The 13287-nt window shown below is 38.0% G+C and overlaps 1 protein-coding gene across 2 annotated transcripts in view; it reads left to right on the forward strand.

Moving 5' to 3' along the window:
* The window catches only part of ZC3H6 (zinc finger CCCH-type containing 6), a 65867-nt gene that overhangs the window by 18330 nt on the left and 34250 nt on the right, over positions 1–13287 (forward strand). For both annotated transcript variants that reach the window (XM_065929855.1, XM_065929854.1), the window contains exon 2: positions 9727–9907. In XM_065929855.1, coding sequence (XP_065785927.1) covers positions 9727–9907 — 181 coding nt within the window. The remainder of the gene's footprint in view (positions 1–9726; positions 9908–13287) is intronic.

Raw genomic sequence — 13287 nt, forward strand, 5'->3', positions numbered from 1 at the left:
CAGAGACCCTCCCCTACCCTTTATCTCCTAGGTTGACTCTTCCTTTCAATTCATTCATGGCTCCCTCAGGGATTTCCTCCTATTGTGTCTACTGGTAGCACTTTTTTGTCCTTCATGTTAATATCTGGCTATTATGTTTATTTGTGTGATTCTTTGATTGATGTCTGGCTCCCGAATCACTAGATTGAAAGCTTCATGAGAGAGGAAAAGCGTATCTTTTTTGTTTACCATTGTATTCCCAATTAGCAGTGAATAAATATGTTGAATGAATGAATGGTGCTTTTTTTTTTTTTGCTAGGAGGACAAAAGATTTTTTTTTCCATTTATTTTTATTAGTTGGAGGCTAATTATTTTACACTGTTGTAGTGGTTTTTGCCATACATTGACATGAATCAGCCATGGATTTACATGTGTTCCCCATCCTGAACCCCCCTTCCACCTCCCTCCCCATCCCATCCCTCTGGGTCTTCCCAGTGCACCAGCCCTGAGCACTTGTCTCATGCATCCAACCTGGGCTGGTGATCTGCTTCACACTTGATAGTATACATGTTTCGATGCTGTTCTCTCAGATCATCCCACCCTCGCCTTCTCCCATAGAGTCCAAAAGTCTGTTCTATACATCTATGTCTCTTTTTCTGTCTTGCATATAGGGTTATTGTTACCATCTTTCTAAATTCCATATATATGCGTTAGTATACTGTATTGGTGTTTATCTTTCTGGCTTACTTCACTCTGTATAATGGGCTCCAGTTTCATCCATCTCATTAGAACTGATTCAAATGTATTCTTTTTAATGGCCGAGTAATATTCCATTGTGTATATATACCACAGCTTCCTTATCCATTCATCTGTTGACGGGCATCTAGGTTGCTTCCATGTCCTGGCTATTATAAACAGTGCTGCGATGAACATTGGGGTGCATGTGTCTCTTTCAGATCTGGTTTCCTTGGTGTGTGTGCCCAGGAGTGGGATTACTGGGTCACATGGCAGTTTTATTTCCCGTTTTTAAAGGACTCTCTGCACTGTTCTCCATAGCGGCTGTACTAGTTTGCATTCCCACCAACAGTGTAAGAGGGTTCCCTTTTCTCCACACCCTCTCCAGCATTTATTGCTTATAGACTTTTGGATAGCAGCCATCCTGACTGGCGTGTAATGGTACCTCATTGTGGTTTTGATTTGCATTTCTCTGATAATGAGTGATGTTGAGCATCTTTTCATGTATTTGTTAGCCATCTGTATGTCTTCTTTGAAAAAAGATTCTTATAAACATATAGTTTTTGAGAATTGTTGCTATAGATGTTGTAGTTGTCATCCCTGGCTTAAATCAGAACATCAGATGGTTGTGTGCTTGAACACTTGGACACTATTACTTTATTTCCTCATATAATTGCTTTTTCTCAGTTGAACTTTGGCAGTATGACGTTGGTTCAAATTGGGGTACACTGTAAATGATACACTGTTGTATTGGTTGTATGGACACTATTGAGGATAGTGTCCATTGCATCAAGTACTGCCTGTTGTATCTGATGATATTGTCTTTGTAAGGGCTCAGAGGAGAATTTCTCTTTTTTTCCCCTAAGTGTTTAAAATCCTTTTTTTTTGTTTTTTTAAATTTATTTTTTAATTAGAGCCTTATTTGAAAAGAGAAATTAATCTGTTAATCCACTTGCTGGGTAGGAAACAAGTTCAGTGTGTCTCTCCATGCTGAAAGTGGAAGGGTTAAAGGGGGATATAAAATGTTTATTACACATTGGGAGGAATTCTGGGTATTAAGTTCTAATTGGTTCATTTGGGAAATGGAAGTTTTTTTGATTTGTTTTCTCCTTATGTCACAAAAGCACAGGCATTACTTTATGAAGATGTCTTAGGGAGGTTGTGAAAGTATCTGTTAGGCTCAGGGGCATACAGTTTAGCTCTTCTGTATATACATGCTGGGAGCTTGGCAAAGTTTTAACAAAAATCTCCCCTTACTCCTACTCAGATAAACAGCAAGTTACATGTTTATTGCTGTGTAGGTTATGATCTTTGTGGGAACTCTGCCTTGGTTTAACTGAATTCCTTTGTTTTCCTTCTGTTATAAAAATTAATTTTTGTACCATCTGATGAAATAACAGCTGTGCAGTGGCACATCTGTCTCCGGAGACAAGGCACTGAAAGAAAAGTAAGAGTAGCCATGACTGTCATAAGGAGAAACTGAAAGGTGCTTTAGAATGATGACCAAAGATGCCTCTCTTGACGAGCAGTTCAGATGATAAAACTCACTTCTGAGTCCACTTTTGACAGCCAAGTTGTCTTTTAGTTTGAGTATAGATTGATCCACTTCCCCTATGGAATTATTCCATGAGAAGCAGGAAGTGCTAGCTATATATTATATATTTTTCTTGGCTTGCCAGGAAGAAATTCAGGGCTATGCAGTGATCTACAAATATATTTTTATTTACATATACAAGTTAGGTTCGTTCGTTCTTTTTCTGACTGCTCTGGCATGCGAGATCTTAGTTCCCCAACCAGGGTCCATCCTGTGCTCCCTGCAGAAGTGCAGTCTAACCACTGGACCGCAAGGGAAGCCCTGCAAGGGAGGTGTTGATGTAGTAAATATGATAAAGCTTGTTGTTGACTCGGGAAATAAAGATTAGAAGGACCACTTATAGTTTTAAAAACAAAAGAGCAGTTACTCATAACAAAAGGAAGGAATTCTCAGTTATCTCTGGAGTACAGATAACATATATAGAATTAAACCAAGTTTCCAAAGGTTGCCATATGACTATGAAGGATATTAGGCTAATTAAAATATGTAATTTTGCCCACATGTTTGTATAAAGTCCCATTCCTTAAGGGATTTGTATTTTGGTTGAGACTGACTAAGTGCTAAGACTGACTTGGAGAAAAAAACAAACCAAGTGAAAATTGTCATGGCTGTAGATAGTCATAAAGGAATAAGCTAGTTTCTGCAAGCTAAATACATTCTAGAGGGTGTAAGAATGTACTGGGTAAAGGATAAGCATAGAAGTTATTTTGAAGGTTTGTAGATATCCAGATTTTATCACTGGTAATTTGTAAGGAGGAACTTTTTCTGGAACATGTAAGATAAGCCATCTAGTTTTTTTAAATGTTTAAAACATTTTTTAAATGTTCAAGGTCCAGTTTGGGACCTTAACCGTTTATAAACAAACAAACAAAAAATCACAAAAACTGAGGTCAGGGAGCTCTTCCATGACACCAGTATAGCCAACCAGTATTTTCTCTAAGGGAAAATTAGCTAGTTTTGGAGGTTAAGGTAGGGATTTAGGTTAAAGCTTGATCATGTGTAAACTTGTAGGTTGAAGGAAACAGTGTAGGCACAGGCAAATCCCAGACTCAGGTAAGTGTTCTGTGACACCTGCTACAGCTTCAGCAAGTAAGATTCAGACAGTTTATTTCATACATAGACGACACATGCTAGATAGCATGGGGTCAGCTCCTCACCTCCCTTGTCTAACAGGGTAACGCTGAAACTGAAGAGGACAGAGACGCGTGGATAATGTGGGTGACAGGGCACTGTGTCACTGAGGAGCGGTTTCTGTAGTGCAACTTTGCAGATTCTTAGTCTACAGCTGTAGGCTAAGAGGTTGGCAAGGTGGAACATCTAAGCCCTCACTGAAACCAGGGAAGGAGGATGAGAAATTGCCTTAGAGCAACCTCCCCTCAAATAAGGAGGCAGGTGAGAAATAGCCTTGCAGTAGCACTTTCCTTTTCATAATTGGGAGGATCACAGGGCGTCTGCTGAGGCTTAACATCAGCCTGTGATTAAGCCTTGCCTGTGTGGCCTGTGTGGAGACATGGACGGTGGTCAGGGGGGCGCTGGTGCAGAGCAGTTTCCCTGCGTTGTCGTCCATGGTGAGGGAGGAAGTGATAGAATGAATTAGAACAACGCAGGAAAAGTGCTGCAGGCAATAGTTTTCAAGCATCTAGAATTTGTGTTCTCTTGGTTGTAGGGTAAGCAGTCTACTTCTGTCAAGTTGTCTACTCTGAAAAATGTCTTTTTTGTTGTGAACAGCTTACCCCAAGAAGCTGTGTTTATGAGCAATATCTTTATCATATCATCCCTCCAGAGTACTTGTATACTGTTTTATTGAGGCTTTTGTGTTTCTTCCAGAAGACTTAGTTTCTAACCTGTAGCTTGTAACAGGATCCTTTGTGTGTGTGTCTGCTTAGTCGCAGGAGCCTTTCATTTCAGTTCAGTTCAGTCGCTCAGTCGTGTCCGACTCTTCACGACCCCATGGACTGCAGCATGCCAGGCCTCCCTGTCCATCACAGCTCCCGGAGCTTACTCAAACTCATGTCCATTGAGTCGGTGATGCCATCCAACCATCTCATGCTCTGTTATCCCCTTCTCCTGCCTTCAATCTTTCCCAGCATCAGGGTCTTTTAAAATGAGTCACTTCTTCACATCAGGTGGCCAAAATATTGGAGTTTCAGCTTCAACATCAGTCCTTCCAATGAATATTCAGGACTGATTTCCTTTAGGATGGACTTGTTGGATCTCCTTGCAGTCCCAGGGACTTTCAAGAGTCTTCTCCAACACCACAGTTCAAAAGCATCAATTCTTCAGTTCTCAGCTTTCTTTATAGTCCAACTCTCACGTCCATGCATGACTACTGGAAAAACCATAGCTTTGACTAGACGGACTTTGTTGACAAAGTAATGTCTCTGCCTTTTAATAAACTGTCTAGGTTGGTCATAGCTTTTCTTCAAGGAGCAAGCGTCTTTTAATTACATGGCTGCAGTCACCATCTGCAGTGATTTTTGGAGCCCCCCAAAATAAAGCCTGTCACTGTTTTGCACTGTTTCCCTATCTATTTGCCATGAAGTGATGGGACCAGATGCCATGATCTTAGTTTTCTGAATGTTGAGTTTTAAGCCAACTTTTTCACTCTCCTCTTTCAATGTCATCAAGAGGCTCTTTAGTTCTTCTTCATTTTCTGCCATCAGGATGGTGTCATCTGCATATCTGAGGTTACTGATATTTCTCCCAGAAATCTTGATTCCACCTTGTGCTTCATCCAGTCCAGCATTTCTCTTGATGTACTCTGCATATAAGTTAAATAAGCAGGGTAACAATATATAGCCTTGACAGACTCCTTTCCCAATTTGGAACCAGTCTGTTCCATGTCTAGGTCTGTTTTTTCCTGACCTGCATATAGATTTCTCAGGAGGTGGGTCAGGTGGTCCGGTATTCACATCTCTTTAAGAATTTTCCACAGTTTGTTGTGATCCACACAGTCAAAGGCTTTGGCATAATCAGTAAAGCAGAAGTAGATGTTTTTCTGGAACTCTAGCTTTTTCGATGATCCAACGGATGTCGGCAATTTAATCTCTGGTTCCTTTGCCTTTTCTAAATCCAGCTTGAACATCTGGAAGTTCATGGTTCACGTACAGTTGAAGCCTGGCGTGAAGAATTTTGAGCATTACTTTGCTAGCGTATGAGATGAGTGTAATTTTGTGGTAGTTTGAACATTTTTGACATTGCCTTTCTTTGGGATTGGAATGATAACCGACCTTTCCAGTCCTGTGTTTTCCAATATTGCTGGCGTATTGAGTGCAGCATTTTCACAGCACATCATCTTTTAGGATTTGAATTATCTCAACTGGAATTCCATCACCTCCAGTAGCTTTGTTCGTAGTGATGCTTCCTAAGGCCCATTTGACTTGGCACTCCAGGATGTGTGACTCTAGGTGAGTGATCACACCATCATGGTTATCTGGGTCATGAAGATCGTTTTTGTATAGTTCTTCTGTGTGTTCTTGCCACCTCTTCTTCATATCTTATGCTTCTGTTAGGTCTATACTGTTTCTGACCTTTATTGTGCCCATCTTGGCATGAAATGTTCCCTTGGTATCTCTAATTTTCTTGGAGAGATCTCTAGTCTTTCTCATTCTATTGTTTTCCTCTATTTCTCTGCATTGATCACTGAGGAAGGCTTTCTTACCTCTCCTTGCAATTCTTTGGAACTCTGCATTCAGATGGGTATATCTCTCCTTTTCTCATTTGCCTTTAGCTTCTCTTCTTTTCTCAGGTATTTGTAAGACCTCCTTAGACAACCATTTTGCCTTTTTGCATTTCTTTTTCTTTGGGATGGTCTTGATCACTGCCTCCTATACAATGTCACGAACCTCCATCCATAGTTCTTCAGGCACTCTGTCTATCAGATTTAATTTCTTGAAACTGTTTTTCATTTCCACTGTATAATTATAAGGGATTTGATTTAGGTCATACCTGAGTGGTCTAGTGGTTTTCCCTACCTTCTTCCCTGCTTTCTTCAATACTTTCAATTGCTCTAGTCAGAATTCTAAATATGAATGAGTGGTTTTAAGATATATAGGGAGCTTTAAGGAGCTTAAGCTGGTTGAGACTGGTGGTAAAAGAAAGGATGCACACCTCTAGGTTTTATTATTTGCATTTAGAATTTTACGTACAGACAGTAAAATACACAGTTCTTAAATGAATTTTTCAGACTTGATGAATTTTTACACGTGTGTATGTAGTTATCACTGTACCCATCTATAGAGGATATTTTAACATACTAAACAGTTCCTTGGTAGTCTTTTTCTGTTAGCTCTAAGCCTCCAGGAGGTAATTACTATTCTAACTTGCAGCACCGTAGGTTAGTTCTGCCCGTCCTTGAAGTGTATGCAAGTGGAATCGCACGCAGTCTCTCCGGTATGGCGTCTTTTGCTTCTGTCGGCAAGATTCGTCATGTTGTGTTTAGTGGTGCAGTGGTTACGTTTTTCTCTGCTTCATGGTGTTCCATTATATAAATGCAGCGCTATTTGTCCACTCGCTTGTTCATGGAGATTTGGGTTTACAATTTTCTACCATTATGACTAAAACTTTCTTATCCTTGTCCTTTGGTGAATATATGCACTCATTTTTCTTAGGCTATAAGATATTATAGTATTATAAAAGCTCAAAACTTTTAAACTAGCCAGTATGCTGAACCTGTCTCACATGAAATTTTCTCATCAACCTAAATTAGACATATACCTCTGATTTTATGATAGAAACTGGGGAAGAATAACACTGACTTCGCTATCACCTTAGGGTGATGTTTTGTGCCTGTTCTGAAATGGCAAGGGTTGTGGATATTTTCCATTCAGTAAACAGAAGGACACTGTGCCAGAGCCTAGAGATACAGCTGTGAAAGACACAGTCACATACTCTGCTTTCACCAAACAGTAAGCAAGTCATTCAAATATAATATATATAGAGTGCAGATGTAAACAACTGAGAATTGTTAGGGGAGTGCTTAAAATAGCGGGCTTCCCGCTGTCTCAGCGATAAAGAATCTGCCTGCAAGCAGGAGCCACAGAGGTGAGTTCGATTCCTAGGTTAGGAGGATCCCCTGGAGAAGGAAATGGCAATCTCCAGTGTTCTTGCCTGGAGAATTCCGTGGACAGAGGAGCCTGGCAGGCTGCAGTCCCTGAGGTTGCAAAGAGTCAGACATGACTGAGGGAGTAAGCACACACACGTCTTCCATGTAGGTCAGCTGATTAATTTGCTTTTTAAAATGTCGTTACTGAACATTTGGGCTTCTATAACTATAAAAATGTCATAATATAAAAATTTGTAGATTTTTGCTTTTGCTGTGAATATTTTTTACAGATTCAAGCTGAGGTATTCTGCTTTTGTGGTTCAGGTTTTATTACTTATCTACTATTAAAATTTGTTTTCTTACTAAAGTTTACTCTTATGATGAGAACTAAAATACATAGCTGTCTGTGGGCCAGTAAATTAAAAATTCCTTCCAGTAGTTAGGATGTTTGCTTCCTAAAGTATTTTAATTTCTCCCTTCTGTCCTTCCTTTTCTTTTTCATGGTAGCTTAGTAGATGGTATTTGGTTGGTGCAAATGTAATTGCAGTTTCGGACCGTGAATTTTAAATCATTATAAGTAGACTCAACACATCTTTATTAAAATCTTTATTAAAAAGGGAGCCATTACAGTCAACATGTTTTTGCCAATGAGAAATGAGTTTGTTTATTCCTTTAGCATAGAAATCCATGCTTCAGCATTTGATGAACTCTTAGAAAGCACTTTGTGCATCCTGCTGGTTGTGGGTATTTTCCCTGCAAAAAGTTGTCTAGGTGCTTGAAGAAGTGGTGGTCAGTTGGTGAGAGGTCAGGTGAATATGGCAGATGAGGCATAACTTTACAGCCCAATTCATTTAACTTTAGGAGTGCTGGTTGTGTGACATGCAGTCAGTTTGGGCATTGTCACTGAGAAGAATTGGGCCCATTCTGTTGACCAAGGCCGTCTGCAGGTGTTGCAGTTTTCAGTGCATCTCATCGATTTGCTGAGCATACTTCTCAGATATGATGGTTTTGCCCTGATTCAGAAAGCTGTAGTGGACCACCAAACAGTGACCACCACATTTTTTTTTGGTGCAAGTTTGGCTTTGGGAAATGCTTTGGAGTTTCTTCTCGGTCCAGCCATGAAACTGGTTGCCGATTGTAAGGAGTAGGTCTGGTCTTTACAAGGATGTATCCTGCCTGAGGACAATCTTTGAATTAAACCTTCTAGCCAACTCTGTTATCTTAAAATGTAAATTATGGGAGTGGGTCTGGTGAGGTCTTTGCAACCTCCAGACATTCTTTGAATTCATTGGAGAGTATATAACTCCATTGCTAACACTAGCAAAGGGGGTACTCTTTTGCCCCCTTCTGATGCCTATGTCAGAAGCTTTCTCTATCTCCTTTATACTTTAATAAAACTTTATTACACACACACACACACACAAATAAAATACACTTAAATGGTTTGTTGTTGCATACAATAAGAGAAGATGATACTTCAAAACGATAATTTTTTTTTATTTGAGTCACCCACTTATCAAACTTTTTCACTTTTCCAACTTACTTCAAATACCAAATGACCATACAATGGTCTATGTTGAGTTCTTCGGCAACTTCTTGATTAGTTTTAAGAGAATCAGCTTCGATGGTTGCTCTCAGTTGGTCATAGTCAACTTCCAATGGCCATGCTCTTCATCTTTGAGGGTCTCGTCGTTGCAAAACTTCTTGAACCATCACTTCATGTCCGTTCATTAGCAGTTCATGGTCCAAATGCATTGTTGATGTTGCGACTTTTCTCTGCTGCTTTATGACCCATTTTGAACTAAAAGAAGAAAATCACTCAAATTTGCTTTTTGTCTAACGTCATTTCCGTAGTCTGAAATAAATATAAGCAGCAATAAGTCATTAGCAAAGAATCATAAAGTGAGAAATGCACATTAAAATTATGTATAACATAGCCACATTTACTTAAGAATGTATTCCAATATCAAATGGCAAATTTCAACAATGCAAAACCACAATTGCTTTTGCACCAACATAATAATTATTGCAGTGTTACTTTTGGACAGTGTTGCATTATGCAATCATTCATTTGTTTGGTGAGAGTCAATGCTTTTAATTTAAATCAAAGTTTGGCAAACTATAGCTGCTGAAATTGCTGCTTACATTCTTGAAGGGTGTTTTTAAAAAAAGGAGGATTTGCAACAGAAACTATATGTGGCCTGCAGATTTGAAATATTTGCTCTCTAACCGTTTATAGAAAATTGGCCAATCCCTGATCTTACTGAGTATAAGTTAAAATCTTGACTCACTTTTCCTTTCATTTGGAAATGTTTCTATAATATTCCCTTTAGAGTTAACATTTGAAAATTGACATTTTCATTGCCTTTTACAGAGAAGATGGTGAATTAGAAGATGGTGAAATAGATGATGCAGGATTTGAAGAAACACAGGAACAGGAAGCAAAAGAGGATGAAAAGCAGAAAAATGAGAAAGCCTACCGAAAATCAAGGAAAAAACACAAGAAAGAAAAAGAGAAGAAAAAGTCCAAAAGGAGAAAACGTGAGAAGCATAAGGTTAGTTAGAATCTATTTTTTGTTTCTTTGGTAAATTTTTATGAAATGTAAAACACTACACTAAAAATTAGAAAGTATAAATCATTGCCTATTTTCTTATAAAATATATGAATTAGATCTTTTGATTTATGTGCTTAATAGATTTTCTGAATATAAAGATTATATGAAATATCTTAAAGATTTAAAAATAAGGTAGTTTTAATACAAATTAGAATAAACCTTTTAAATTGATAGAAGATTGTGTGCAAGAATACTGAAAGCTTAAGGAAAGAAAATTTCATTCTCCACAGATGTAGATTGTCAGCACCGGCCTTGTTTACCCATTCATTTATTTATTCATTCATAAGTATTACTACATGCTTGCTGTGGAAATCTTCGTGCTGTATGCTGGGGGTTACAGTAATGAGTGAAACAGTCTCTGCTGTTACAGAGCTTACACTGAAACGAGAAGGGGAGAGGCATGAAAGCCAAATGCTACCCAGAGAAGAGCTGAGTGCTGGACACAGCATGGTGTGGGTCAGGGCTGAGCAGGGAGACCTTATACTGACAGAGACCTGAAGTTGGCAGTAGTGGTGGGGTGATTTTTCCAAACTCCCTGAATTTCCCCCATAAAAACAGAGCAGTTAGGATGGCAAAACCAAAAATGCATTGGCAACATCTACTGGAAAATGAAGTAATAAGTTACCTCCACAGACCTCAAAAATACAAAAGGATAAGGCCAAACCACAGACCAAGACTAGAGTAGGATCAGCAGCTGTGTGAAATGAAGCAGAGAAAAGGTAAAGAACCTTCCAGAAAACAGATTACCAACAGGTACTCATCTCAGAGAGTCCCCAGTGAATGTGGAGAGCCTGTTGGCCAAACTGAGAAACATCAGTGGAAACTGAGAGGGGACTGTATTAGTTTCCAGTTCACGTGTGAGTATGAGGTGACCAGGTAAAATTGGACGGTGCTGGAATGGTCTGGGTCTGATGAACTCATAATGCTGATCAACTAAATTTCTTCTAGAACAGAGTCCCACCCTGAAGAGATAGCTGCTGGGAGTAGTATCTAGCTTGAGAGGATGAGAATAGGGCTAAGGAAAGACAAATGGGTTAGAGAGCAGGGGCGGCTTATCTCAGAACATATGCAGCCGTATTTTTTTCATGCTTCATGCTAACAACATGAGAGTGAAGCTGGGACAGTTTTCCTGGTCCGTTCTTCCTTTGATACCTGAGCAACAAGATTGGACTATGATCACATTCCATATAAGTTACTATTATTAAAAAAAAAAAAAGGAAAATGGAGAGAATAACATTCTTCCAGAAAAGAAAGAGTGCCCCCAAAGCATGAAAAACTTAACCTAATATTTCAAAATGATTTTTAAAAATTACGAAAATAATACAAACTATGATCAGATAGCATCAGTAGAATTTGCAGGGGGATCCTTTGATCATTTAGGCAAAGACCAAGTTACTTATTAAGAAAGGAAAATCAGATTTATAAAAAAATTTTTGATGTCACTATTTTGTGCCAGAAGATCATGGAGTAACATATTTGAATAAAATATGAGCCAAGCATTTTATATCCAGGTACATACCAAATTTCAAATATAATGTCCTCAGAAAAACTGTATATAATAGAAATCAGGAAATAGTGTCATAAACCTTCGCATAAAATCTACTAGAGAACAAGTTCAGATATCAAGAATGACTGAGTGATAAAGCAAGAGTGATCTATATACACTACATATTTGTCTATAAAACTAAAAATAAATAATGAACATAAGCAGGGCAGAATATTATGTATTGAAACATTATGGCTATAGAAGGTGTCAGGAAAAGCAGAAGAATATATGGTAAGCAAGATAACTTTATTGGTAGCTTTATAGTTATTAACTGAGAGTTTTAAAATATACTTCAAATTATTATCCTGAGAATGAAAGAGAGGAAAGAGAAGAAGAGGATACTGCCTAATTTCCACATTAGTTCTTCTAGTAAACAAATAATATGCAAAGAAGGGATAGGGACTCAAGTTATTGGAAAAAGGCAGTCTGAAAGAAGTAATTGAAACAAAAATATATTCTTCCAAGTACCACAAGATATATTTCCCAACAATGCAAAATCTAACTCTTAGCTATGTAAAAGAGAAAGATTTTTAAAAATGGGTAAAGAAATACCAGGCAAGTGCAAAGAAAGAGAAGGCAGAAGTCACAGTGTTGATATATGAAAAAGTCAAGGAACTTCCCTGGTGGTCCAGTGGTTAAGACTCCATGCTTCCAATACAGGGAGCATGGGTTTGATCCCTGGTCTGAAAACTAAGATCCTGCCTGCTGTAGGGGTGTGGCAAAAGAAGAGTCAAATTTAAGTCAAAAAGGCATTGAACAGAGTGCCATGTTGAGGTGGGTAGGGTAGGGGATTCAAGAGGGAGGAGACTCATGTATACTTAATGGTTGATTCACGTTGTATGGCAGAAGCCAACACGATATTGTAAAGCACTTATTCTCCAACTAAAAACAAATTTTTTTTAAAAAGGCATTGAAAGAAACAAAGAAGGGCATTTTATAATGTTAAGGATTATAATTCACAATGAAGCTATGTTGTTAATATTTTATATTCCCTTAAACATCAATTTTCATAAAGTAGGAACTATAGGAACTATGAGAAGAAATAGGAATAGTAATAACAGGAGATGCACTAGTAACCTCTCTTATCCCAAAGATATCAATCAAATGGATGAAGAGATGATAAGGATATTAAAGAAATATTATAAATATATATTAAGCTCTGAATCCTGAGAATATATCTTCCTCTCAAGTATACTTGGAATACTCATAAAAACAGAACATGGGGAAAAAAAAAACAGGCCATGTCATAGGCAACAAACTCCAGTTAATTCAGTAGAGTAGAAATAATACAAAGAGCAATCTCAAACCACAATGCAATAAAGTAAGACATAAATAACAAAGTCAGAAACCAGAAATGCCTTTGAACACAGATTAAAACTGCAGAATTTCAGGAATATAATTATAAAACTTTGACATATGAAGGATAGCTAAAAAATTATCAGAAGAAAAATTATTATGGTATTAAAATCTAGAAAACAGCAAAGAGAGAAACAAAAAGGAAGAACTTAAAGGAGAATTTAACAAATTAAAATGTAAAGTCAGTTTTACACAAAAAGATCAGCAAAATATATAAATTATTGGCCAAACTAGTCAAGAAGAAGGAGATGCAAAAACAAAGTTAGATATTTTGAGGCTAAGAACTTTTAAAACCATCATGCTCTGGTTCCTTTTTAACAGTTCTTCCTTTAAGTTGTCCATCTTCCCTCATAAAGAGGTACTTTCAACATTTTGCTTGAAAATCTTAACTAGTTCATTAGCTTATTTTCTACTTTCC

This window comes from Muntiacus reevesi, chromosome 3, assembly GCF_963930625.1.
Source record: "Muntiacus reevesi chromosome 3, mMunRee1.1, whole genome shotgun sequence".
Lineage (NCBI taxonomy): Eukaryota > Metazoa > Chordata > Mammalia > Artiodactyla > Cervidae > Muntiacus > Muntiacus reevesi.